The following is a 25,192-nucleotide window of genomic DNA, read 5'->3' as shown; positions in this document are numbered from 1 at the left end:
AGAATTAGGAAGCCCATTCCCCTGCGAGGAGACGTGTCTAACTGTGCTCCACAGAAGTGTAAGAAATGTATACCTCCACTGAAGCATCTGTGTAGTCGCTGTTAAAGACAGGATATGTAAGCAGCTGAGCAACTGGTCTAGTTGGTACAGTAATTCGTATGTTCCTGCACCACACAGTGTAGCTCGCTTATAAAAAAACTTTAGCTAAACTAGTCAGATTAGAGCATATCAGGTTAACATCGTCAATCAATGACTCCAATGATGGATCAGTAACAGAAGTCACATTACAGACTTCCATCTACAGATTTTGCGTATTGTGAGTATGCAAGCACATATGAGAATCTGCAAGCAGATTTCTCAGACAATGCAAAGATGCTTACCTCAAAATAATCACTAATTTTATGTCCTCTAGGAGTGCCTTTTCCTAAAAAGGAAAACAAAGGATGAAAATAAGAGTTGACATTTTTAAGAACAGAAGTTATGATACCATTCTAAAAAACTACTCCTATACTTTGACACTCCTTTCCCTGTAGAAAGGTGCAACACCTATCACAAAAAAAGCTTCTGCACAACAAAAGACTGCCCCAGGGTTACAGCTCTTGTGCTGTTGTTGGGAGGCTTTACAGTTGACAATTCAATTAACTCTTAATTCCAAACATGTCAAATCCAATCAAACAGCATTTGCACTTGCTAAAGTACTTAGAAAACACTAAATAGTCGTTGAATGTTGCATAGGTTCTCCAAAATTTCCTTCAAGATAAGGACAGTGCAAAGGGTACTTTTACTCCTCCGCCTTCGGGTAAACTACTGCATATTAGATCTCTCACAAGCATTCCGTAAGAGTTAGAGAGAGATAATTAGTGGTGGCTTAATACCAGCTCATTAAAATTTAGCCCCTTTCTCTTATTATAATATTATCAAAGCAGTTCTGTCAACACAATCCTCATTACTTTCTTGTTGAAGAATAAAAGAAATAGAAATCTGCCCCTATGCCCATTTGCTAGAAAATCTGAACTTGGACATGAACACGCTGGGTTTTTCTTAGTACTCTGAGACAGCACTGCCTGCTTTATACTTGAGCACAGTTTGTTCTCTATTTGTTGTGGCGAGAACTTACTCTAACAAGGCAGGCATACGTCTCAAAAAGCAAGGAAGAGAGCGCAGCCTGTATTTTGAAGCCTGGCTGCTGTATGTGTAGTGATGCGGGACCAAAACAACACTTCAGAGAAGCCATATTAAGCCTTTGGGCAGTCTGTCCCATAAAAATGCAATAGTTTGTGCGAATAAGCTGAAGACGAGTATTTTCCTGCCAATGAGGATAACAAGGCTCCCAGAAGAGAACTACACCATCATGGAGCAGTTTATAACAAGCTGCCTGACACACCCTTGAGAAGAGCCATTAGTTTCCTAGGACACTGACTGTGCAAAACGTGCACAAATTACCAACCGTTCAGAAATCCTGCAGCAGTGTCAGGAGAATGAATTACCTTGACTGGTCTCATATGCTTCTGCTTTCCTTTTTCTATTCCGCTGGTCATTCTGTTTTTTCTCAGGAGTCTGTTAAACAATACTTCAAAATTAACATTTCTGCAGTTATTCCAAGATTTAAAGAAAATACCAAAACACAATAATCTGCTCCATATCCCCAGTGGCCATTTCACTTCTCTGGTGCATTTGTTTCTACTGCTGGTACTGAAAGAAACAACTGCTCTCAAGTAGCTACTACCTTCTGATACATGCGCTGCTGAAGGGAGAGAACACTGTTAGGAATGAGGTTCATTTTTTTTTTATTTCAGCTGCAGCAAGCCAGCCTCTACTGCCCAGGTACCTCACACGGTTAGCAGAACAAGTTCAAACACTTATAAAAACTTGTATCAACCATTTCACGGTGATCATAGTACTGGTACAAGAGGAGTAATGGCAAGAGGTTTGAGTACAGACATCCACTGCGGTCCAGTGGCTACTCACAGTCTATCAGGACAATTCATCTTGCCGGCAGCTAATGCTTCTTTCCAAAGCTCTTTGCAGACGGCTGCAAGAACTATCCTGTCTACTGGCGCACAATTGCAACCTGACACAAAACAAGTCGGAGCTCCCCAAGATGGCAGCCAGGAGAAAGCTGCCACAGATGCAGCAATTCATCTGGACTTACCTCTCATTAAAGTCAGGGGTCGGTTGCATCTGCCATTTCTGTGAGCAACCAGAGACCTGAGGGGCAGCTTATCAGTGGGCAGCGATATATTTATGCACAGGCACAATATAGAGCACAGGTGGGAGGCTTGAAGGCTCCAAAAGTGTCATGCCTATCTGTCTGTACAAGGCTAGCAAGCCTAGACACGCGAGAGTGGAGGAGACCCTGGCATGGTGTTTTCCCCATCACCAGGGTCACTTATGTGGCCAAACCTGCTAAAACATTAGGAAGCACTGCGCTAGAAGCAGCTTACTGAGGTTGCTGGAAAGAAAGATATCTTGTCATTTCCATCACCAACGTCATTTTAAAAACATCTCTTATCCCAAAGGGTCCCAAATAATTTCCGAGCTATATGCTTTACAATCACTGCAGCCACCACTAAACTATAGCCTCGGGGCAGGAAGAAAACCACAGCGTGCAAAACACAACTCTGGGGGAGGGAAAGCCATGGCCAGAAAGTTTGTGGTAAACCTAAGTTTCATGCTCTTTGGAAACCAAAGTCCAAAGTACCCTGTTTAAAGATCTCTGCCAAAAGACTTGCACACAGTAAGCACTGAAATCAATCTACCTCCTTTAATAGGATAAAAAGGATAAAGCTGACACAGCCAGAATCTAAACCTGGCTGTGTCCCCAGTGGATGCTGGACATCTACAGTCCCATGTTACCAGCTGGGCAGTCACCGCCATGTTATTGTTTTGGTAAGAGGATGGAAGGGATGTTAAGACAAAGATGGCTATTGTGTCTGCAAAGTACTTTTTAGAATGGGGGGACTGAAAACTCCATAACTATCTAGAGACTTGCTGTACCAGCTCCTGTATGTGTAAAAGACAATGACTTAGCCTCCTCACTGCGTACTGAAAAGCAACTTATGAACAGTGTTGGCGTGACTGTAACACCACAGGCTCCATTACAGCCTCCATGGAACTGTAAGCATATTAATGAGAGTCAGTTTTGAGTTGTTTTTCCACTCAAGTACTTACATAACAAAAATTACACACAACATTATCTGTTACAGACTGAAAAAGCAAGGAATGGCAGATCTGATTATGTCAGCTTGGTCAATTTAAATCACTCCACAGAAGTTCATTAAAAAAACCCAAGTAAAATAAGAATGAATACTCAAGTTTTCCACTGTTAACTATACTTACTAGCATGGAGTTTAAGATACTGCGTTCTCGAAAGACTTAGCTTCACCAGACACCTCATATCAGTATTGCCATACAATAGAGGGAAATATGATCCAAAACTTACCTGATAACCGTGTGGAAAGTTCTTTAAATGCATAAGAAAATGCATTTAAATTTGAGACTTTGCTTCATTAATGTGGAATTTTAAAGTAAAATGTAACTCTACAATTAATTTTGCTGCTTTAGCAAGTGTTTTGAAATAGTTAATCCTAAAGCAGTGAGATTAAACAGGGACAAAGCATCAATTCTCACCTCCCCACACTTCCACAGAGCGATTCATAAAAATGCTTCGCTTTGTACAGATTTCTGCAAATTCACATATTTGATAGGTAAGGCAAACTTTTCCATTAATGCTCTCTGGCTTTTTACTTGGCCAAAACTGTATCCAAAACCAGCAAACAAATTACAATGCAGCTAAAAACAATGTCATAAGCTGAGCTTTACAAATGCTGTGTTTTTAGGGCTGGGTAAAATCTGCCTGCTGGGCAAGCTTCAAGGTAGGAAGCTTCAAGGAGGACTGTTTCACAGCATGGTCCAAAGACTGTAGGGTTAAGATCCAGACTAAATACTTCCACTAGTCCCTTTCACACCCCAAACAAAGAACACTCACTCACTCTCACACAATTCCTTCTATGTTTTGAGTTCAGTCATGTCCACCTTAAACCCGATTACCATGAGGATTTGTGCCTGCTTACCTCCAATTCTTTATCACTCAGAGAACCCACGCTGCACAAGCTCTGGTTGGAAGACTCACTATTTAATGGACCCTAGTGAAAAACAAGCAAAGACTGTTAGAAACAACTTCCATACAAGGCAGATACGTCCTATCAAACATTGCATCTCTAGGCTAACTACGCTGCTCTAAGTCACATGGATACAGCAGCAACACGGGTCAAATACCTAGACACATGATGGGGCACTAAAAAACTTCAGAAGTCGTTTGGAGCAAGATGGAAGTAGGACCGCCAGTTGGACAGTCTTTTCTCAGTATAGTCATCCAGCCTTTGCAATGATATTTCTCTATCAATTTATAACCTAACTGCCCTATTTAACCACATCCACAAACAGCTAAGGCAGTATTCATAAAAGTCTAAGATAACTGGCTTAAGAAACAAAACTTCTGATTTGTTGAGTAGCAGTAGTTCCAAGCTCAGCTCTTCAGGCAAGCATCTGCTTGACCCTGGGCTAAGAATTTAGAGGCATCTTCCATCTGGCACAGCTGCTATTACTGTTATCAGATGTTGGCAGTATCACTGATTTTTCTTTAAATGCGTATTTTTTTAATGCTTTTTTTAACACTAAGAAAGTGAACAAGTGAAAGTTGTGTTAACAGCAGTACAACTGGCACCCATAAGACAATCTCTCCCATTAGGCTATTTTATGGACCCATGGCTGACCTGCCAACAGAGCAGTTGCTCCTACCAGGCTAAAGCACAAATTCAGGAGACTGGAAGAGGTTTACCAAAATAGGATCCAGGTACCTACAAGAGTCTGCCTGCATCTTTGCAGGCTATACTGGTTACACATCTACATTTTTACGTACCCAAGCATTTTTGAAAATTACTTTCTAAAATCTCTACCAAAACTGGTTTTAAAAGGAAAGAAAAGTGAATCATGCAAAGTCACTGTGTTTTAGCTTAGTGCTCTTACACAAAAGTATCCTCCCACAGATCTAACTTAGGAAATCTAGACAAATTTGACAAAGATATAAAACCAAGATTCACAATTACTGATGGAATGTATTAACAGGAAGAATGACATGATAAAGCCACCTCTCCATTAATAACTTGTGAGCATCCTTTCCCAAAGATTCATTCTATTTTAGCATTCTTATTTTTGCAGTAACCACTGCCCACCAATCAATCTTTCCTCAAGGCAAAGCCACTTCTCATTATATACTTGAGCAGAAGACTTATGGGAGGGGTGAGGGAGAAGCTTAACACCACAGAGAAATCCCACAGTAGATTATTTTTGAGGAGAGCAGTTCTCCCTTCCCCATTTATAAGACAAACACCACCATTAAATTAAACTTGCGACACAACTTAGCTATTACTAACCCCAATTTCCAAGCAGGCATCCACAGAAAGTAAAAGTTCTGTTTACCTTCTGTATTATAGTGTAAATGTTAACTACTAAATTTGTTTCTCCTAAGAGGACATGCTTAGTTGCTTCAACACAAAAAACCAAAACCCAACACTTGAATAGGTCAAGAAGCTATACATTTAAGATTCCCTTTTAAAAGCAAATTACTTTAAGAAAAATTGCAGATTTATACTCTTCAAGCCATACCATTACCCCTTTGACTCATCACACAAATAGTTCAAAACTGCTGCTTTTTAAACAAAGAAGCTCCCCACCACCCAACGTGATGGCTCACAAATCTTCCAGGTACAACTCTTGGTTATTCCAGGGATTTATTGCTTGGCCAACAGGACTTAACAGAAGTGCCAACACTAACCTTAGCTACATCCACATGAAGGCCTCATTGATAAAAAAGAATGTAATATCTTATGGCAAGTGGCAACAGAAGGTTAATCTTTTCACCCATGTGAAAAGCTTGTTTATAACCTGCACAAATGCAGTCCTCTAAAATCCTTCGCTTCCTCTCATGAACTCAAATCCCAGCAGCACATCCAAGACATCAACCTTCTGTGCAAGCGTGAAAGCTTTATTAGGTCCAAGAGCATCTCAACAAATTAGCATTTGCTGGTCTCAAGATGGACAGGCTGGGATTCTGACATGATGAAGATGAAAGTTGCTTCCGCATTTGTTTAAATCTCGCTGCCTCCATTTTGCACATGATAGCAAATGAAAGGAACAGCTGCTCCCAAAATGCTGCATTTTTGCTTTTCAGGAACAGGTTGAAAGGGTATGGCAGTGGCTTACCAAGGGCCAATGTTTCAGCAGTGACCTGTATTCCAGGGTAACCTGGAGAAATAAACTGATGAGGTCGTCTATAGTTAGAAATGATCCTATGATTTTTTTCAGAAATACAAGTTTATCCTCTCCAGCACAAAAAATCCACTCTCTTTGCATCTGAATGTAAAGTTCTAGAATGTAAGCAGCTGGAAAAACACCTAATACAAAATCCACAATGTTTTTCTTACTTCCAGTACCACAACTACCTGTACCGACTATTCTGTGTGGGAAATTTACAGCTCTAGCAGTTGGAATCAAACGCACTTTTTGCATGAACAAAAGAGTTCAGTCCTGATCACAGATTCTTGAAGAGCAAAAAACCTATTTTCCCTTTACTTTAAAACTTCCTCTAGAAACTACACTGACAAAATTGTAAAATTGAACTCAACACAGTAGCAGAAAGGGTGAAAAGGAACTAACTACTTGGTTACGGAACCAGAAAAGAACAGCTTGTCAGATGTCTTTAACTATCCAGCAAGTTCACTGTCATGTGTATTGATATTGTGAACAATGCAGAATTAATTCTTTGTAGGCAAGTTTTGACCCATTTCTACTGCATGAGCTTTCCTCTCCCTTGATGATCTTCTAGAAGGCCTTCCACTGACACTTCTCTTACAGAAAAAGATTAGGCCTATCTTACAGGCAAGGAGCTGAAGCATCTTGTTCATGTCAAAGTTGGCAAAAAAGTCTTGTTTTGAGGTATTCCGGCTATGGAAACACAAATTGTTCATTAGAACGTGCTGTACTCGAAGCAATAAAGATGCAATACCTAGGATGTTTAAGGAACATGGCCTAGTCAGCTGCACCTCTTCTCACGTAGTTATGCAAGAGAAAGAAAAAGCAAGTTTTCCTAATCAACCAGCTAGATAACATGAGGTTATGTATGAAACTAGGTATCAACTGCTTATAGCAACAGGTTTAGACAATGGATATGAGAAACTATACATCTGAGCATCTCCCCCTCAACTAAGTCAGTGAGTGTGTGTATAAAAAAAACCCTTCAAATTTATGTTTTATCATTCCTGACTGTTTATATTTAACTCGGCAACTGACATTGGATAAATGTTCAGTACTTAATTTAGCATACCATTATAAGTGGTCATGACACAAAAGGAATTAAAGGAACAAACCTGAATTTTGGAAAAAAAACAAGTAAGCAATGGCAAAGAATACTAACATCAGAATATTGCTAGGGAATAATAAACATGCAATAGTTTACACTGGAAGGGCTTATAAATTTTGTTCCTGAAGAATTCATCTGCACTGGCATCCGCCTTTTCTAGCATGGACTACTTTGGGATAATACTGCACTTCTCTGATATCACTTACAGCCCACTCATCCACTATACCCTGTCAAGAGAATCGGTGATGGGGCCCAGCAAAAATTCAAAATACGTGGGTCATCTGAAATAAGCTAATAGTTTCTATAGTGTTTACCCAAATGACAAGCACAAGAACAGCACACGCTTCCTCCTCCGCAAGGAATTTCTTTCCGAGATAAGCTGGCATGCTCTTTTCCCTTGTGATTCACCTATCAACTGCTGCTTCTAAGTCCGTGACCTACCTATGCGCAACAAAGCTCCATGTTGAGAAGTGGATGCAACAGTAGCAGGCGCTTTCAAGACTCCTACTCAAAGGCAAGAATTTAACATCTGTCCACTCACACGAGCTGGTTAGTCATTTCTCCCTTTGTAAGAGCCCTGGAAAGGCCACAAATGAGGCACAATGGCTGAAGGTTCAAGAGAAACGACTTAGCCTGATAATAGCTCCCATCGGATCTTCCGTAACAAAGCTAGCCTGACTCAGACTGACTTTACCTATCTCCTCTTCAAGCCTATCTATTGCCTTGCATGACTTGTGCATTTCCTCAGCCTCTCCGAGCTCCCAAAAATGATCCCTCAGGCCTGTCCGCAACTCTTCTGTTGGGCAGTCTCCATTTTGTGCTCTCCAACTCTCCATATTGAAAGAGAGCTCTCGGAATTCAAGCTGCTTAACCAGAGTCTCCAATGTGGACTTACAGCAACATGCATTGCAAATTTCTCTTTCTAACTCAATGGCAGAGATGTGCTTTACTGCCTCAAGCCAAGGTAACCTGAATTCTTCTGAGTTCTGTAGCAAACCAAGAGATTTCAAAGGGAAAAAGTCAATCCTCAGTTCCACTAAAAGTTAGTGCTGACTCCACACAGGCTTACACCAAAGTGAAATGGTTGAATGGTTTTCCAGTTACTCTGGTCCAGTGCTACTGTATCAGCCAGGTTTAATTAACATATTTTCATCTTATTTCAAGAATCACATAAATATGAGAATTACAGCCTGCTTCTGAATTGTGCTTTTAGAAAAGCTCGGTATTATAGCCAATAATGAAATCCCCGAATCACCTATGTCTTTCTGCCATGAAAAGTTAATCTACTATCAGATGTTCATAGGTAACCTCCGCTATATCTGATGGGTAAGCAAATTTGCAATTGGATTTTTTGGCTTTCGTTATGCCTTAAGAGCTCTCTCAGGATGAAAAAATGGTATTTTTATTTTACTCACAGCAAACTGGACAGAAGGGTCACGCAACTCACCCTAGCCCTTAGTTCAGGGGCAGAAATAGAACTGAGATCTGACAACTATTTCTGGGCTCTAGTAGCCAGACAACACATTTGAAATAAGTAATGTTGCACTCGGAAGCATCCAAACAATTTTCAAGTATCTGGCACAAAGTCCTGACACTGTCTGTGGTAGCTGATAAATTCAATTCTAAGTTTCAAAACTCTTACTAACTAGATGCGGTAGCATGTGACACACGTCAAACACCATCACTGGGCAGCACTGCTTCCCTCCAAGGAAGACATGATTATTCTCATACATTAATTCTCAACTTCGTAACTTTGCTGCTAAAAATGTTGCTAAGTAGACCACACAACTGGTAGTTACTGAACTGATCAAGACTGCTAGAGTGCCAGAGAAAGGGTAAAAACCAAAATAATACAAGTAAATGCTGTTCTTTTTAATAAGCAATTCTCTTTTTGGAGGCAGATGTTCTGCAATGTAAGTGACACTCTTCAGGTTATTTTCATTTCCCTCTTTAAGATACTTCAAAGAGGGAGAAAAGGGAGCAGCAGCTACCAAGACCAATACTTCCTCAATTCTAGCACAGTCATCTGGATCTATAAGATTCCTACAGCACGACAGAGAAGGTTACTCTCTCTAGAAAAACTTCAGTCTTTTTAGTTTAGCTATAATAAAGTGGCGCACACAACTTAGTTTGAAGATCTTTCAAAGACCAAACTTGTAGAAGATATGCGTGCTGCTGTGGTGATCCACTCTGGTTAAGCCTGAGACAAGCCATGTGCAAATACAGATTCACCCATCACAATTACCTATTCCCATTCTTATCCAGGAAAAGTCTGTGGAAATGACACAAATCCTTTGGAGTTAACCTGCCTGATATCTTAAAGGCAGCGCCCAGGGAAGGGAGGCAGAAGATGAGAACAGACCAAATTAAACAATGTTATCTAGAGAAACAAACTACATTTTGTTTTCTGTACCTACTGACCCAAGGAAGATGTCTGAGATGACTAGTCAGAATAATGCCTCAAGTGAATACGCTTAGATTTCCCCTAGTAAGTAAACATAAACGGGAGCTAAATAAGCAAGAATAGTGGTAGGTGTCAGATAGTCATGTGTTAATTCAAGGACTTGCTTTGCACATTTGGGGAAGAATGGCACTTTACCATATGGCAAGAATAGACATCTAAAGCATCACTGGCTTTTTGAAGCTATCTAGTGACCTGGATGAACCACATGAGTATAACAGTTGCCTAGAAACATTCCTTGCTCATAGATTTGATTCCGTGTATTAACTCCAAGCTTCTAGAGAAATATATTTTCCAGCTACTAAGTGAGATAATTCATCACAGACTTGCAACAGAATTTTGAGGCATTTGGGACTGCAAATGACCTCGGTCATTGGATTCTGCCTTCAGCTACCACAGGAGGTGACAGCACACAGCTGTTTCCAAAACAGTTTAGGATTTCTGTCCTCTACTACTGTTACTGGAAAGCTCTTCCAGAATCCCATGACTCTGGTGGCTTGGAGCTTTTTTCTAGTTTCGAGTCTAAAAATTTATTCTAGATCAACGTAGTCTTACTCATTCTCAGAAACACGTATAGTTGTTCTCTACTTGCAAACATGCAGGCAAAGTGGGCTTTAAAGCCGCAGTTGTATTAAGGATGTAAACTAGTACATTAGTTTTACACAGGTCCAAAACATACCCTGTATTTTTAAACATTAAAGAAGCCTAACTGAACACACTAAGTGACACACCAAGTCAGTGGAAGGCAGGAAGCTCAGTTACAACTGCCTGCTGCCTTCGCCCAATAGGAGAGCATCTAAGATGACATTTCTTCCTTTTATGCAATAAACAGCAACAGAATACCTTCTATCCCAGGAGGATGTGCCAGTCCCAGTCCCACTAGATGGCACTAACCTACCCTACATAGCCTTCCTTCAACATTTAATTGGAGAGAGCTAAAAACCTTAGTTGAATCATACAAATTGTATCACAGCTTTCCCAATATATTCCCTTTAAGACAATGACCTACCAATGCCAGTGCGGAGCATGACGGACGGAGACTTGGGGGGGTAGGGAGGGAATTTGAAGCACCAACCTGGGAGGGAATGTAGTATCTGAGATTAATATTGCAACCAAGATTTGCTGCAACATAGTAGAGTCATGCTAATTCATATCAATGGTTGGCTGATCTATTGCAAATTAGCAAGTATGCAAGTAAATAAATATATATTGTTTGAAATAAGTGTAATGCACTTTAACAGTTTCCTGACTAATACAAAGTAAAACACTATACTGCATAATAACAGGTAAAAATAAAACTCAGTAACAGAAGAGCTTTGCTCAAAGCGAAGCCTCCAAGAAATGAGGCTTTTTCACTTGGATATGCTTTAGAAACAAAAATGAGTTTTCAATATTCACCCTACAGAGAAAGGGCATGTACTTTCTTCTCCAAACATTTTGAAAACATAATTAAGACTTGCTTTCCGGTATCTTTCAAAGGTTATTCCTTTAAAAGGAATAGTTCCTAACATTCTTTGTGAGCACTGAGTGTGTTGGCACTGTTTTAAAGCAACGATAGTGTCTATGCTTCTAAGTCTTAGCTATTCTAGAAGGTTTTTTGGCTTTATCTATACTGGTACAGCTAAAGATGTTAAAGTGACATACATGGGGGGAAGAGGTAAGAAACAGCTGAGAAAGTACATAAAAAGTTGTAGTGTTGTATAAAACAAGTCTTTCAAGATCGTAAGTACATTATGTAGTGTAAACTTTTATGCTAGTAAAAGCCTTAAGATTAAAAAAGTCTTAAGAGTAGGGGAAAAGATCAAAAAAACCCCACACACTTACTTCAGTAACTGAAATTGTTACCCTTTAACAACTTCTAGTGTTAATCTTCCTTACTACGCTACCTTACAGCTGAACATTTCACTTACGCTCCCTTCCAAGACTTAACCTCGTTTGAGTCCTGACTGAAGTACAGATCAGAAAGAAAAGTATGAACTCAAATGAAACCCCTTTTCAAGTTCTGATTTGCTTTGAATTTTTCTAAGAAATTCAGCATCTACAAAGTTTCTTCCCTAAATAATTCTAAGAGGTTTCTGAAAATTATCTAGCAACATGTTGTTTACCATCAACCTTGATGTTGTCCAAAATTCAGTATCTTCCTCAAAAGTAAACTCCTTATGACCTAGTTTAAGATGAGTTCTGCCACCATTTCATTGCTCAGAGAGACTATCAATTAACACTACCAACAACATCTGGAGAACTAAGAGCTTAATGCTAGCATATCAAGCAACCACACAATGTTATTACTTAAGTGCCTTACTCAAGAAAGGCAGCTACCGAACAGTTACGAAGTTGTACGTGAGGACAAAGATGGGATTTTACTAGCAGGTTGTGGATCACTGATATAGAAGAGCTTACCTTCAAATACTTTTTGTGCGTGTGTTCTGTGCGACCGAGTACACAATTTTAGCACGCTGCACCCGCAAAGAACTGAACAAATTCCTGAATATGTTAAGTCTGGTTACATGTTGTATCAAACACAGTAAGCTTGAAACTGTATCTAACAAGTGGCCAAGTTCAGTTCTCAAATGCATACTTGGAGAAAGGAAGAGACAGGTGAGATTCCCACTTCCAAAGACAAAGTTGTCATGGGTTTTTTTTGGGGTGTACAAGCTGCCTTAAGATGGAGCAACTCCTAAGAACTTAATTAGAACCCGAAGTCTTCTGTATAGCAAAACATCTGCTCATAGAGATCCCATTTTCATTCCTCTTAAACATTCTTCAAGCACATTAGTGGTCAAAACACAACTATCGATACAAAACATTCTGCTAGCAAAGCAAAATTATCAATTTAGAAATGAAAAAAACAAAGTGCAGTGCAGGATGGCTAAGCAGTCATGCCTGTTACCAAAGGTGCTTATACTCACCTTAGCAACCCCGACTCCAGTGAACCTGGCCTCCAGTAGTTCTTGCCTTCGTGGGTCCAGGCTATGCAATTCTTCCATCATTTCTGCTGCTATGGGAGAACAACACTCAGATTATGCAATGCAAGGAAAGGAGAGAGATTTAATATTCCACGCCACTGACGAGACTCAGAAGTGCCTGTTCTGCAGCATAACCATGTAGAAAGCATTTTCTTGCAAGAGAAATGCAAGATTACTATGCAATAATAACATGACTTTGCCACCATATTACTGTATTTAAACCATAGCCCTGCTGGAGAGTTTCCTCTTCTATCTGTTGTACCAGCCATTTCAAGATCTCTAAATCCAAGAAACCAATTATGTCACATTCTCCCACTGGATGCTTTATTAAAAGGAAAACATGGGACCACAGTGTTATGACTAAAAGCTTCAGAGCTTTTCATCCATGCTGCATGACTAGGAGAAAAAAAAGCAACAATCTTTACCCCATAATTTATTTTTGGCCAATCCTGGAAATACTAGATCTTCCCAAACTCCAGATTTCACTGACAACAGCTTTGGTTCTTCCAAGCACAGAAAGGGATTATAAGAAGAAAATAATGCTCGTTTAAACCTTTTACTTCATAGAGTAAAGCATCAGATACCTCTAGCGTAACAGCGGCTTCTAGATACTAGATGTACCTGGGGTACCTCTTGGCAATCCAACTCAACAGATGCCATTATTTGAAGGGTTAAAAAAAAAAAAAAAACCAAACAGCATAGTTGTGTAAACAGGTTAAAAATCAGGAAATATACAATTCTAATACTGAACTGTGAAAAAATGGGACAAATTTCTATGTTCATTATAACTGTGAATCACATCTTCCCAACTGCACCAATCAAGTTCATTTCCAGAAATGTCTGTTCCAGTTTCATTTTCTGGACTAAGGTAGAAAAAAAAGAGACAGAAGATAAAGATTTGCTGTATAAAGAGCATATGCGATGAAGAAAGTTCTTGAAGGGCAGCAAGTGCCCTCTAGAATAGGCAGTGTACAATTGTTCCTTTTATTAACTGTCCATTTTGTCCCTGCCATTTCCTCCAAATGCTGCAGATCTAAGTTACAGGGGGCAAAGTGAATCTATCCGGGGGCATTTACAACTGCTCTCCCAATTCGGTAACAAGCCTCAAAAACTAATGCGATACTAAATACGGTTATTAGAGAACCCTATTTCTACTATGGGCTTTAAAACCCCAACAAAGCTATCAGCCTAGTTTTCAAAACAGGAAATCTGTGCACCGAGGAAAATGACAGAAAGCCATGAACGCAAAGATGTTAAAGTCCTCCCAGGTCTCTCCCCTATTAGGAGGCACAGGGCGACGATCCGGGAGGGAATCGCATCCCCACGCCGGGATGCTGGTCTGGGGAAGGGACTGCCACAAGTTCCCGAGCCTTCTCCCCCCCCCCCCACCGCAGGGCCGAGCTCCCTCCGGGGGCCTGGGGACTGCCCTGGACCCCCCTCCATCCCTCCCGGCAGGGGATGGCATTCCCTCCCTGTCCTCCTCGACTCCTCTGCGGGGTGATTTTCAGCACCTCTCTCCCATCCTCCCTCCCCACTCGGGAAACAGAGGCACGCGTTTGAAAATAAGCCGGTGAGTGAGCAGCCTTGCCCTGCTGCCAGCTGCTGCACCGCCTCGCCTCGGCCTGCCTCCTCCTCCTCCCCGGCACCCCAGGCAGCACCACCTCAACTCCCAGGCCGGGGATTCACAGGCCGTGCCCACCCCTTCACCTCCCCCGCCGGCCCGGGGCCTCCGCGCTCCCCCGAGCCGGGCTGAGCCGACCCCCCTCGCCCCGCTCTTACCCCCCGCCCGCCGGGCCGGGCCGCGCAGCGAGCCCGCGGGGCCTGCGCTGCGCCGTGCCCCGGCGAGGCGGGCACCCGCGGCCCAGGCCTCGCTCCCGCCGCCTCGGGGCACAGGCCTCGGGCCCTTCCGCCGTGACCCCGGCCCGGCCCCGCCGCAGCCAGCGGTGGGGAGCGGTTAACAGCCTCCGCCCCTCGCCTCCACCGCGGCCCGGGGTCGCTGCCCGGCTTCCCCCCCGCTTCCCCCGGCCAACCGCCGGCCCCGCCGCCCCCAGGGCGGCCTCGGGCCCGGCGCCGGGGAGGGAGGCGAGGGGGGTCCCCGCGCTTCCCCCGCCGCTCCCGGGCTCTCTCACCTGGCGCTGCCGCCGCTGCTGCTCCTGCCGCCGCCCCGCCGCTCCTCTCCCCTCCTGCCCGGGCCGAGCGCTCCCCGGGCACCGCTCGGATCCCGCCGCCGCCGGGGGCAGGAGCAGGAGGAGGAGGAGGAGGAAGAGGAGGGAGGGAGGGAACCTGCTGCGGCGGCGGCAGCGGCGGCACGGGCGGGAGGGGGAGGCCAGGGGCGGCTCCGCGGCCTCTCGTGAGCCAGGCGCCGCCGCCGCTGCGGGCACCCGGGCTCCTCGCGGGGGAGAAGGGCGGAGGGGAGGGGGGCGGCGGCAGCAGTAGGGGGGGGGAAGGTGGGGGCTCGCCCCTCGCCGGCTCCGGGGCGGGGAAGGAGACGAGGCGAGTGGGGGGGAGCGAGAAGGGATGGATAGGCCGCGGATCCCCGGCCTCGCGTAAGAAACCTCGCGCGGCCGGGGTGCGCGCAGGCCAGCGGCAACCGCAAGGCCTCGCGGCAGGACAAAGGCCCGAGGGAGGGCTCGGCGGGCGGCGGCGCCCGGGCAGGTGGGGAGAGCGAGTGGAGGGTGGGGGGGGGCACGGGGCTGCGGGGCCCCCTTCTCTTCCCGGGGGGGGCGGCGGGGCGCGGGCAGGTGCCGGGGCCGGTGCTCGCCCCCTCCCCGCGGCGCTGGGCCCGGCCCGGCCCGGATCGATTGGTGCACACACACTAGTGAAAGCGCGCGGCGTCTCGCGAGATTTGCACGGCGGCGAGAGGGCGGGGGAGGGGCGGGAAGGGCAGGTCAGCGCGGGGAGGGGGGGGCAAGGGGGGGGGCAGGTCAGCGGGGGGCGGGGCCTGGGGGGGCGGGGCCTGCTCTGAGGGGCGGAGGGAGGGGCCGGGGGTGGGGGGGCAGCAGGTACAAGGCGGGGGTCAGTAGGCCCCGGGGGTCAGGGCAGGCCTGGGGGGGGGCAGCAGGAGGCATGGGGGGGTCACATAGGCCTGGGGGGGCAGCAGGGGGTCAGGGGGGCTTTGGGGGGGGGGCAGCAGGCACAAGGTGGGGTCCGAAGCAGCCTTGGGGTGTGGACAGGTTTGGGGGTCAGGGCAGGTGGGGGGGGGGGTGCAAGCAGAAGGTGGGGGGTCAGGGCAGGCCTGGGGGCTTTTCCCCCTCAGGGAGCAGAGGGTGACCTGCCCCCCCCAGGGTGTCCCCAGAGAGGGGGTGCAGGCAGGGTGCCCATGCACCCGCCCCCCCAGTTCTTCAGCCCCTCTCCAGTCTCCATCTTCCACAGCCAGGAGCGACTTTGCTCCCAAAACCACCCTCATCCCCCCAAGGGAGGGTGCAAGGGCACCCCAGCACCCCCCCAATACACCATCCCTGCCCACCCCCTCACTGTGGGGACCCCTGCGAAACCCCCCAGGAAGGGGGCCCGGCCCCGCTCGCCCCCTCATTCGGGGCTGATCAAATACGGATATCGCGTGTGAAACAGAACCCCGGGCCCCCAGCAGCTCCCCGCTAACCCTTGTTCCCCCTTGCCTGTCTAAGGCTGGGCTGCGCATGAAAAAAAGCCCAAAAAAATTTAAAATAATAAAAATAAGGGCTCATTCTAGCTGCAAACGAGCGATTACATCGCAGTTTATTCGCCTTTCTCCCAGGCGGCGGGGGCAGAATGCAAAACGCCGCTGCCGGGCGTTGCAACCCGCTCGGCTTTAAGGCTGAATCAGCTTTCTGAAAAGCAAACAAGCAGGGGAGAGGGGGGGGGAAAGAGGTTTGTTGGGAAAGGAAGTGGCCAGGCCTGTCCAAGGGGAGGCAGGCGCGGATTAGCGATGGGAGCGGAGGTTCCCGGAGCTCTATAAAGGATTCGCCTTCCAAAACACCCGGGCAGGGAAAGCCGAGGGACGCCCGTCACCTCCGTTTTACTGCACGTCCGACATCGAGCAATTTATGACCGAACTGGAACCTACCAGTTTGGCAAAAGCGATGATGTGGAGAAGAGCTGGCGGAGCGTCACGGAACAACCGCTCTCGCATGGCGACGGGGGGAAGTTGTATTATTTTAAAATTGTTAATTTATCGTACTTCGAGCCTGGCATTATTTGTTAACTTGGTGTTGCAAATGGCTTTCGAAGTGCCTGCCTGTTCTCACAAGCTGTGTTTCCTGTGCTTTAATCTGTTTTTTCGGTAGAAGAGCCACTCCAGTTTCAGCTCCCGCTGCGTGAGTCACATTTTCAGCACGACCAGCGGCAGGAATTTGTAAAATAAATAAATAAATAGCGTTTCGTGTGTGTGTTGTTTTTTTTTTTTAAAAAAAAAAAAAGAAAAAATTCTAGAGTAAATATTCCATCAGCTGGTAAACTAATCACAGCCATTTAGGGGAGCGCTAATTAGTACCATTTGCAGTTAACATTGTTCGGGGAGGTATAAATTTCATTTGTGCGTTTCGGTTTGATTTTGGGTGGAGGGAGGAGAAGATCTGGGAGCCGTTGCACCCAATAAAAGGACCGACTTCCTGTACCCCTCGGCTCTTCTGGACCCTGGCCACCGCCCCTAGAAACGCCTCCAACTTTAAAGGGAGCAGTTCCCTCTCAGGGCACCAGACAGGAATCGGACACCGTAACACCGAATCTATGGCACCATCCCCCCGTCTTTGTGTTTTAGGGGTGATGGGGGTTACTTTGATCTAATTTTTCTCCTGCTTTTTGGAGGGAACTTGCTGAGGTTCTTCCGCCTCTTCCACGCATTGCTGGGGATCCCACTGCCACCGATCTTTTCACGTAGGCTACCAGAAAAGACCATGGGGCCGTCGTATCCTAAATGGCGTTTTGCTCGCTATCGTTTTCACTGAAGTCGGACAGATCAGTGACCCTGTTCTTCTTTCCTCTGGCAGGACCAGATGCCCAGGGAGGTAAGAGCCTCCTGCAGAATTCACTGCAGACAGGAATGTTTTCTAAAAGACATCCCGCGATGCACCGCCGAGTTATGGGCTTGACATAGGACCCGTGGCTGCAGTCCTGGGCTCTGCCGGGGTCAGGCTGGAGCAGCGGGTGGTGACTTCTGATAACGAACCCCATAAGCTGAGGTTGCGCCATCCTCCTCTTGTGACTTGCCCCCCTCCCCGCCCCATGTTCCTCTACGCTCGGCAAAATGGTTGGGGTTTCTCTTCTCACTTGCGATTTCAGGGATGGAGCACATCCCCTTCGAGCATGCCCCCTTCAGTATGTTTTGGGGGAGCTTTGGGAAGACAGCCCTTGTGGCTTGCTGTCCAAGGGCTCCACTGGCTCAGCTCTCCTCCTGGATTTTCAGCAAGCTGCGAGTGCTCACAAACCCTTTCCTCTTAGCCTTGGTTAGCCATACAGTCGCATCCTTCCCGACTCATCTGCTGCAAACTCAAATACGGTCCTCTCTGCCTTCGTCCTCCGAAGAGCAGCTCAGAGCAACACTTTCAGCTGCAGTTTCCTTTCCAAGATGCCAAAACAGCAGCTCACACAGGACACGGCAGCTCGTCTTTCTGTGCCGCAAAGGGGGCAGGAATCAACAAGTTGCAACTGTATTTCTGGCCACAAGCAGAAATTTTGGAGTAGCCTTTAAGGGTACCGCTCGCTGTCTGCTGAGTGCCAGGCAGGTACAAGGGGATTTTAGAAAAGTTCATCCGATAGCCTCGGTAAGAAGTAAGTGACTGGTTAGATTTCCTGGTGCAGACAGAGCCTGTAAGTCAGCAATAGAGGTTTTCCTCCTACACTCCATCAGGACACCGCTTTGAGCAGGGACGCACCACCCGTCCCAGCCTGGTACTTCACTTCTTACCGTGCTGTGCCAGTGCATCCGAGACCGGGTTCCCTGGAACAGCAATGGTCTCTAAGATAAAAATATATTTATCAGTGATAAGACACACGCACTTGGACTCTCTGTTATGGTGTTATCTCCCGGGGGAGCTAATCCCCCCAGGTTTGGACTCAGCAGAGAAATGGTGAACTGTTGGGTTTTTTTAATTCTGTTTTCTAAACAAGAAAAGCCAAGTTATTAGAATGTGCTTCTGGCAAGAACAGGTCAGCTTGTGACTTTCTGTTTTTACAGGGAAGGGTTTTCTAATTCAAAGGCTGGACTATGTAAATATTTAATCATTTTGTATAGGACGATTTCGGATTAAATTATCTTTTAAGATACTACTTCTAAGAGCCTATAAAGCATCAAAACTAAAACAATGCCTAAGGTTAGGAAATCAAAATTCTGTTGATCTCAACTTGATTTTCCCCATAGTATTTCAGTTTGTTAACAGTTTCAGTATGTTTGACTTTCTGGCCCAGCAAGAGAAGAGAATATTTGGATCTTCAAGAATTCTCATACGGGAAAAAAACTCCTCCTTCCAGCCCACACTTGAGTGACACACGAAAACTATTCTGTTTTCCCCCTTTTTCATTAACTTCGTAAGAGCCCCTGAGCTCTGGTCCTTTTAGAGGAGCTGGTTTGAGAGCTGGCAACGGGATGGTTATGAGCAACGCAGTACATTCATGGCTGACCAAATATTATCTCATTCATGGGGGCACGCCAGCCCTCCTACACCGTCGTCTCTGCCAGATTCCTCCCGTACAGCATCCTGCTCCCCAGGTCTGCCATCAGCCAGTGTTAATGCTTCCTATTACATCCCCTGTGGCAGCTCTCATCTTCTTGCATTGGTCTCCTTGGATGTCAGCAATATCCTTGGCACGTTGCACTTGTATCGTGTTTTGAAGAACTACTCAGCTGCCGCAGCCATTTTCTTTGTCACTGAATTCGACTCGAGCAGTCTCCGAGAGCTCCCCTCCAGCCAGCACGGTGTGCTTAGCAAAGCAAGGGCAAACCCCTGCATCACAGCTTTGCTGTTAACCCATGTTAGATTTGACCAAAATTTAAGATTTTGGTTAAGATTTTATAGATATTTTAACATAGCATGTAACATGTTCTTTGTCTTGAATTTTGAAAAGATAAAATACCAGAAGTCAAGCTCCTTATCTTTTTAATGTATTTTGGGTGACTTTCTTTTGCCTCTGCTTTCTGGGCTTGTGAAATAGTCTAATTACATTTTTCCTAGCATTTCTGTACTGCCATGAGGTCTAGAAATGTATTGACATAATGTAACACATACACAAAAAAGAGAGCTGAGATTCCTCAGTGATGGCAGGAGCTGGGGACTCGAGAAAAGCATCAAATAGCCTGAGCCTTTGAAATATAAAAGCTTGGCATCAGTGATCTCAAATCCAAAAATTTTACCATTTAGCCATTGAGAAAAAAAAGAAAACCAACAAAAGCGTTCAGCACTCAACAGGTTTCTTAAGGTTTTAGCACTGGGGGATGATCTCACCTCTCGGCATCACATCCAGAAGAGGCCAATCCTTGTCTGCAGAGCAGATTCTGTTGTACCTAAGGAGGGAAGGAGCATTCAAAACATCTCACCCTTGTGTGGATTGAGCATCTAGTAAGGGTAGGGCTCCCGGCACAGCCTCTCCCTCACTAGGAACATTAAAAGGGTCTCTCCTCATTCTCATTAGACTGGGAGAAAGTTGGTATCTCAGTTACTCAAAGATAACATGCCATCGCCTGACTCCTTCCTGAGGCCATTCGGGGAGCCTCCACCCTCCCACACAACGGAGTTTATCTCGGAGGTTTTTCCTGCCCCTCCCTCTGTCTACACCTTCAGGTATCCCATTAGGGAGGCTTTGATACCCGAACCCAGTAGGAAAGCATCCAGGTCGCTCAGCCTCCACACATGCAGCAAGCCAAGCGCAACCTCAGAGCGGTGCCCTGATCCAAGGGAGCGCAAGTCCTGCCTGCCGGAGGAGGCAGCCCACCGCGCGTGGGAACGTGGACCTGTGCAACCCCCATGGCCCTGCCGAGGGGAACCAGAACCCGCTGGTTCTTCTTCTGCGTGCACCTGAAACGACGTGATTCTCCTTTACGTGCCAGGAAATCCTTCCCTGTCCTCACTCACTACCAGCTTCCTAGAATACAAGAGGGTATTATTCTCTGCAGGATTTGCCCCCTGCTTCTCTTCCTCCTGCATAAAACGGGCATAACAACACCCTACCTTACAGGGCTTTGCAAAGCCTCAATTAAACAAACTGCTGGAAATTTGTGTAAGAGGAAAATTAAATCAACATCCTATTGTAAAGCTAGAGTTACTGCGTGCATATTTCTGTAAGTATATTCAGCCTTTGTGTGAATGTCTGTAAAAACATACCAACCTTCATAACAAGCCTTGTCTCAGTAGGGAAGAAGTCACTTGAAGTTGAGGAAAAGCCAGATTTAGTTTTCCATGCAACCTGGATCAACTTCTTCACATCCACCCTTCACTGAATGTGGAAAAAAACGTGCGGCTGTGTAATTAAAGACTGTAGCGTAGTGTACCTGCCTAGGTGGGGCTCCCCAGATGAGGGGGACCCAGCACCATGCCTCGTGCTTGGTCCCATGGATGAAGACGTAGTCTGAGGGGAGATCAGCCAATTTTCTCTCTAAATGAGGAAAGCCACATCCAGCGCCCCTGGAGCAGGGTAGCAGGGTACCTCTCCACTTACAGTTGTAGAGCAGATCCCCCGGTGTTCCCCACCACACCACAGAGGTGTGAGCCTGGCCTCTGTGACCTGGGACTGCAAACAGCAACTTCCCACTTCACATGAGCTGAAAGAAAGTTTCATAGGCCAAATTGGCTTCAATCCCCCAGAACTCCCCAACCCCCAAATAACATGAAAATGCAAGTCCTTTGGACTACAAAACATTAAAACAACCTGAATACAGCAGTCATGCTCACACTCCACCCCAAAATCAAGTTGCTGTGTTGGCGCTTGCAGTGAAGACTCCGTGGGGTTATTCAATACCAGGGTCCAAACCTCACCAGGATGTTCTTCCTTCCTGGAAACAGCCATGGGCCAACAGGCTGGGAGCTCCAGGCAGGTGCTGGCACATTAGACTTGCTAGTGATCTTTGCCATCAATTTTTTCCAACCACAGCCAGTTCCCCCTCATCCAACTGTGGGTCAAAGACCGTATTTTCAAGAGTAAAAGCCTTCACTGGCATGACACCTGCTGTCATACCATACAGCCTTTGGGCAGGAGGTAGAAGCAGAGGCACACATGGCTGAGATTCTCTTGCTTCTCCCTGCCTGTGTTCCAGCCAAGTCGCCAGGTCTGGCTTGTGCTCTCCATAGCAAAGGTAGCTGTATCCTATTGAGTTCAGATTAGCACTCACTGTTGCCTACATAGGTAATTTCCTGCACTGTGTCCCACTTTCTCGGCAATACAAGTTCCCATTCAGCAAGGCACTTACGCACAGGAACTTACTGCCTTCAGCAAGAGCTAAGCACAAATTCCAGAGCTTTGCTGATTAAGCACAGAGCTGACAATTCCTTTCCCTCTAGAGCACCTCGCTTCGCAGGAGAGTCCTCCAAAAAATTCCTCCCTCCTCCTCGCTTGTCTAGTAAATTCTATCTTGCCCTGAAAACCTGTATGACAACACTGTTAGAATCAGAATCCTACGGACACTGTACAAAAAGATGTGTGCCAAGCACACACCCCTGTCAAGGTAGATGAATAGCTACAATAGCAAAAGGGATCCTGATCATGAATCTTCTCTTCTGGACTAATTTTCCCAATATGGCACCAAACCAAAAGTGGTGGCACTGCTCTGACTGACAAATCAGATCCAGTTGACTGATCAGGAGAACAAAGAAGACTGCATGACTCAGTTTCCCCCACCTGCCTTTACAGAGATGGAAGGATGCTCCCCAAATCCCTTAATAACTTGATCCCTGCAGCGTCATCCTCATCCGTGCCCTCACTTCTAGGCACTGAAACCTGTACATCTTTCATTTGTACTCAGGAAAAACAGTTAAGTTCAGTTTGGGTCTGTGATTCCTGTAGGGAATCCAACTGGGGACCAGCCGGGGCTCATCCCAATGCCAATGACAAAAGGAAGCTCTTTCAGCTTTAGTTACGATGCAATGCCAAAAGCCGCTGGCATGCATACGTGGAGGTTCCTTCTGCTCACATCTCTTTTATTGAAAATAATCAGGTCTCATTTATCCTGGAGCTCTACAACTAACTACAGAATTAGAAATATTGGTGACACCCTGAGAAGGTGGAGCTGAAGTATTTGGGAGAGAAGACAATTGTGTCTGGTCTCACATGCTTCTGGTCAGAAGCACTTGATGATTACTGTTGTAACAATAGAAGTCACTAAGGATAAGGATGACTGTTGTTTCTCACTCTCCTGTGCTGTCAGGAAGATCCTGAGAAAGCTCCAATTTTCAGTGGAATTTACAGTTTATTTATTTGAAGTGACGGTATAAGAAATACTCTCCAGCCTCTTGTTCTCTTTATCTCCCCCGTTCCCCTCCTGCCTCCCAGCTTCTAGCCGGTCTGTGAAATCAGGATGCCGCAAGAGGAACGATGTACCTGGGGAGGCAAAGGGTTCTTTGCCATTCACTGGAGCCCTCAGCATCATGGCTGGATCAAAAGCCTTTCTGAAGGACTAGTCCTGGCTCAGCCCAAGTCACAGGCTTGATGCCATAATCCCTACATGAAAGGGTTATGCAAAGGGTCAGAATAGGTGATGATAAAGTTCCCTTCCAGCCAAAACAATCTATGAACCTCCAAGGAAATCCACCATCCTCTGGCAAGAGCCAGGACCAGACTTTCTGAAGTGTAACAATGTCTGGCTCCAGAATCGCAGGGGCAGCGCCTCTGAAGAGCTATGAAATCATCTCTTCTGCTTGGGAGGTTCGACAAGCTACGTTGGCATTGCCTGTCGGCCACAGACCACAAGACTGGAATGCTGGGAACAAAACCAGAGCAGATACGTTCAGAATGGCTTTAAAGCTAATGTTACACTGCTAAAAAGGAAGAGGGAAAAAAAAAAATAAAGGCACTTAACCTGGGTTTTTCAATGCAGTAAAAGTGAATTCAGGGATTTCTTTTGAACATGCTAGAAAGCCGTTGTGCAACCCAGCCTGCACAGCAGGCCCAAGGTGGGAATGGCAGAAGCTGCTGCAAGTCAGGACCAAGGTACCTGAGCAGAGCTGTGTGGGAGGCAAGGCCTGGAGTCGCAGGAGAGCAGCAGCTTCAGAGAGAACGGGAGCTGGCGGAGATTAATGAAGGAAGCTCAGACAGTATCTGTCTGTAGGAGGCCTGGCTCAATTCAAGGCCATTAACTTGTTGCTTTCTGAACACCACCAACAGGACTAGAAACAAAAGCATGTCTGCCCAGCATGGTTCATGTTGAGCGATTGCTTAAATACTCCAGCGGAATGAAGAGCTTTAAGAAAGGCAAAGAGCCACTTCAATGGCTGCAGGCTCACAGGGCTGCAAGTTTTTGCATGAAGCCCAAGTGAAAACCAGGCAGGCAACTGGGATGTAGCCTTGAAAGTAGAAACAAATAAATTACTAGCCTTCATCTTCTCCCATTCAGGAGTTTAAACTTAAAGGGGAGTCCATCAACTTTAAATAAATCATGTTTATAATTAAAAACATATTTTCCTGCGCTGCTTACAAGCCTTTGGATGATTAATAAGGCATTTTTCAAATTACTTTAATTCACACTAATTATGCTGCTTGTTTACCCCAGTCAATAATTTTTCTTCCAGGGAGATAGAGCTATCCCAGAAGGAGGTCTCCCTTCAGGGACCAAGAGGAAAAGGACCCCAGGGAACTGCCTAAGGCACCAGTAACATATGGGAGGTCTTTCACCGAAAGCGACAGAGCTGGTTACATGAGTCACGTCACGTCAAACGCTCACAGGACTTCTTTTGCTAAGCCTGACTCTTTGCCTGGATAAGATGAGGAGACATGAGCTTGCTCAGCTCCCAGAGCCCTTGAGCTGTGTTTTGCCCAGACCTTGCCTGAGGTACCAACCTTGCCAGGGGACCAGACTTTGTAGGTCTAGCACGAAACCATAGCAGCGGCTGCACAGTTTCTGGATTGAGTCAGGCTTGTGCCCAACAGAAGCCAAATGTGTTAGGGGCAAGTGGGAGGGACGGAAGGAGAATTTAAGACCCCCATTGACATTTTCTCCTGCTTTCCCTGCCTTCAGCACTATGGTTCCCTTCAGCTTTTCAAGCTCACATGCTGACCAGCAGGAATTGGAGAGCCAAGGAACATGTGCTCCTCCCGTGTGCTGTTTTGCCTCCTGCACCCTAGTGAAGAGGTGCCAAGGGCAGGCCAGTAGCAAGGTATGATTTTTGAACTGCCTTTACAAAAAAGGACAGGAGACGGAGAAGCAGAAAAGGCCACACAGTAACT

General features: G+C 45.9%; 1 protein-coding gene across 7 annotated transcripts in view; it reads right to left on the bottom strand.

The window, feature by feature from the left end:
• TLK2 (tousled like kinase 2) overlaps positions 1 to 15,650 on the bottom strand; it is a 44,101-nt gene extending 28,451 nt beyond the window's left edge. For 2 of the 7 annotated variants that reach the window (XM_075171252.1, XM_075171249.1), the window contains exons 1-5: positions 12,791 to 12,879; positions 10,891 to 10,956; positions 4,074 to 4,145; positions 1,488 to 1,557; positions 381 to 424 (exon numbers count right to left, since the gene is read on the bottom strand). In XM_075171252.1, the coding sequence (XP_075027353.1) occupies positions 381 to 424; positions 1,488 to 1,557; positions 4,074 to 4,145; positions 10,891 to 10,956; positions 12,791 to 12,871 (333 nt within the window). In that variant the 5' untranslated portion in view covers positions 12,872 to 12,879. Of the gene's footprint in view, positions 1 to 380; positions 425 to 1,487; positions 1,558 to 4,073; positions 4,146 to 10,890; positions 10,957 to 12,790; positions 12,880 to 14,626; positions 14,642 to 14,976 lie in introns of those variants that run through there. The other 5 variants (XM_075171246.1, XM_075171245.1, XM_075171251.1 and 2 more) reach the window with 5 other exon arrangements.
• Positions 15,651 to 25,192: the final 9,542 nt, after the last annotated feature.

Source organism: Calonectris borealis, chromosome 22 (genome assembly GCF_964195595.1).
Source record: "Calonectris borealis chromosome 22, bCalBor7.hap1.2, whole genome shotgun sequence".
Taxonomy (NCBI): Eukaryota; Metazoa; Chordata; class Aves; order Procellariiformes; family Procellariidae; genus Calonectris; species Calonectris borealis.
The sequence above is the reverse complement of the archived record's forward strand: the minus strand, read 5'-3'. Positions and strand labels throughout refer to the sequence as shown.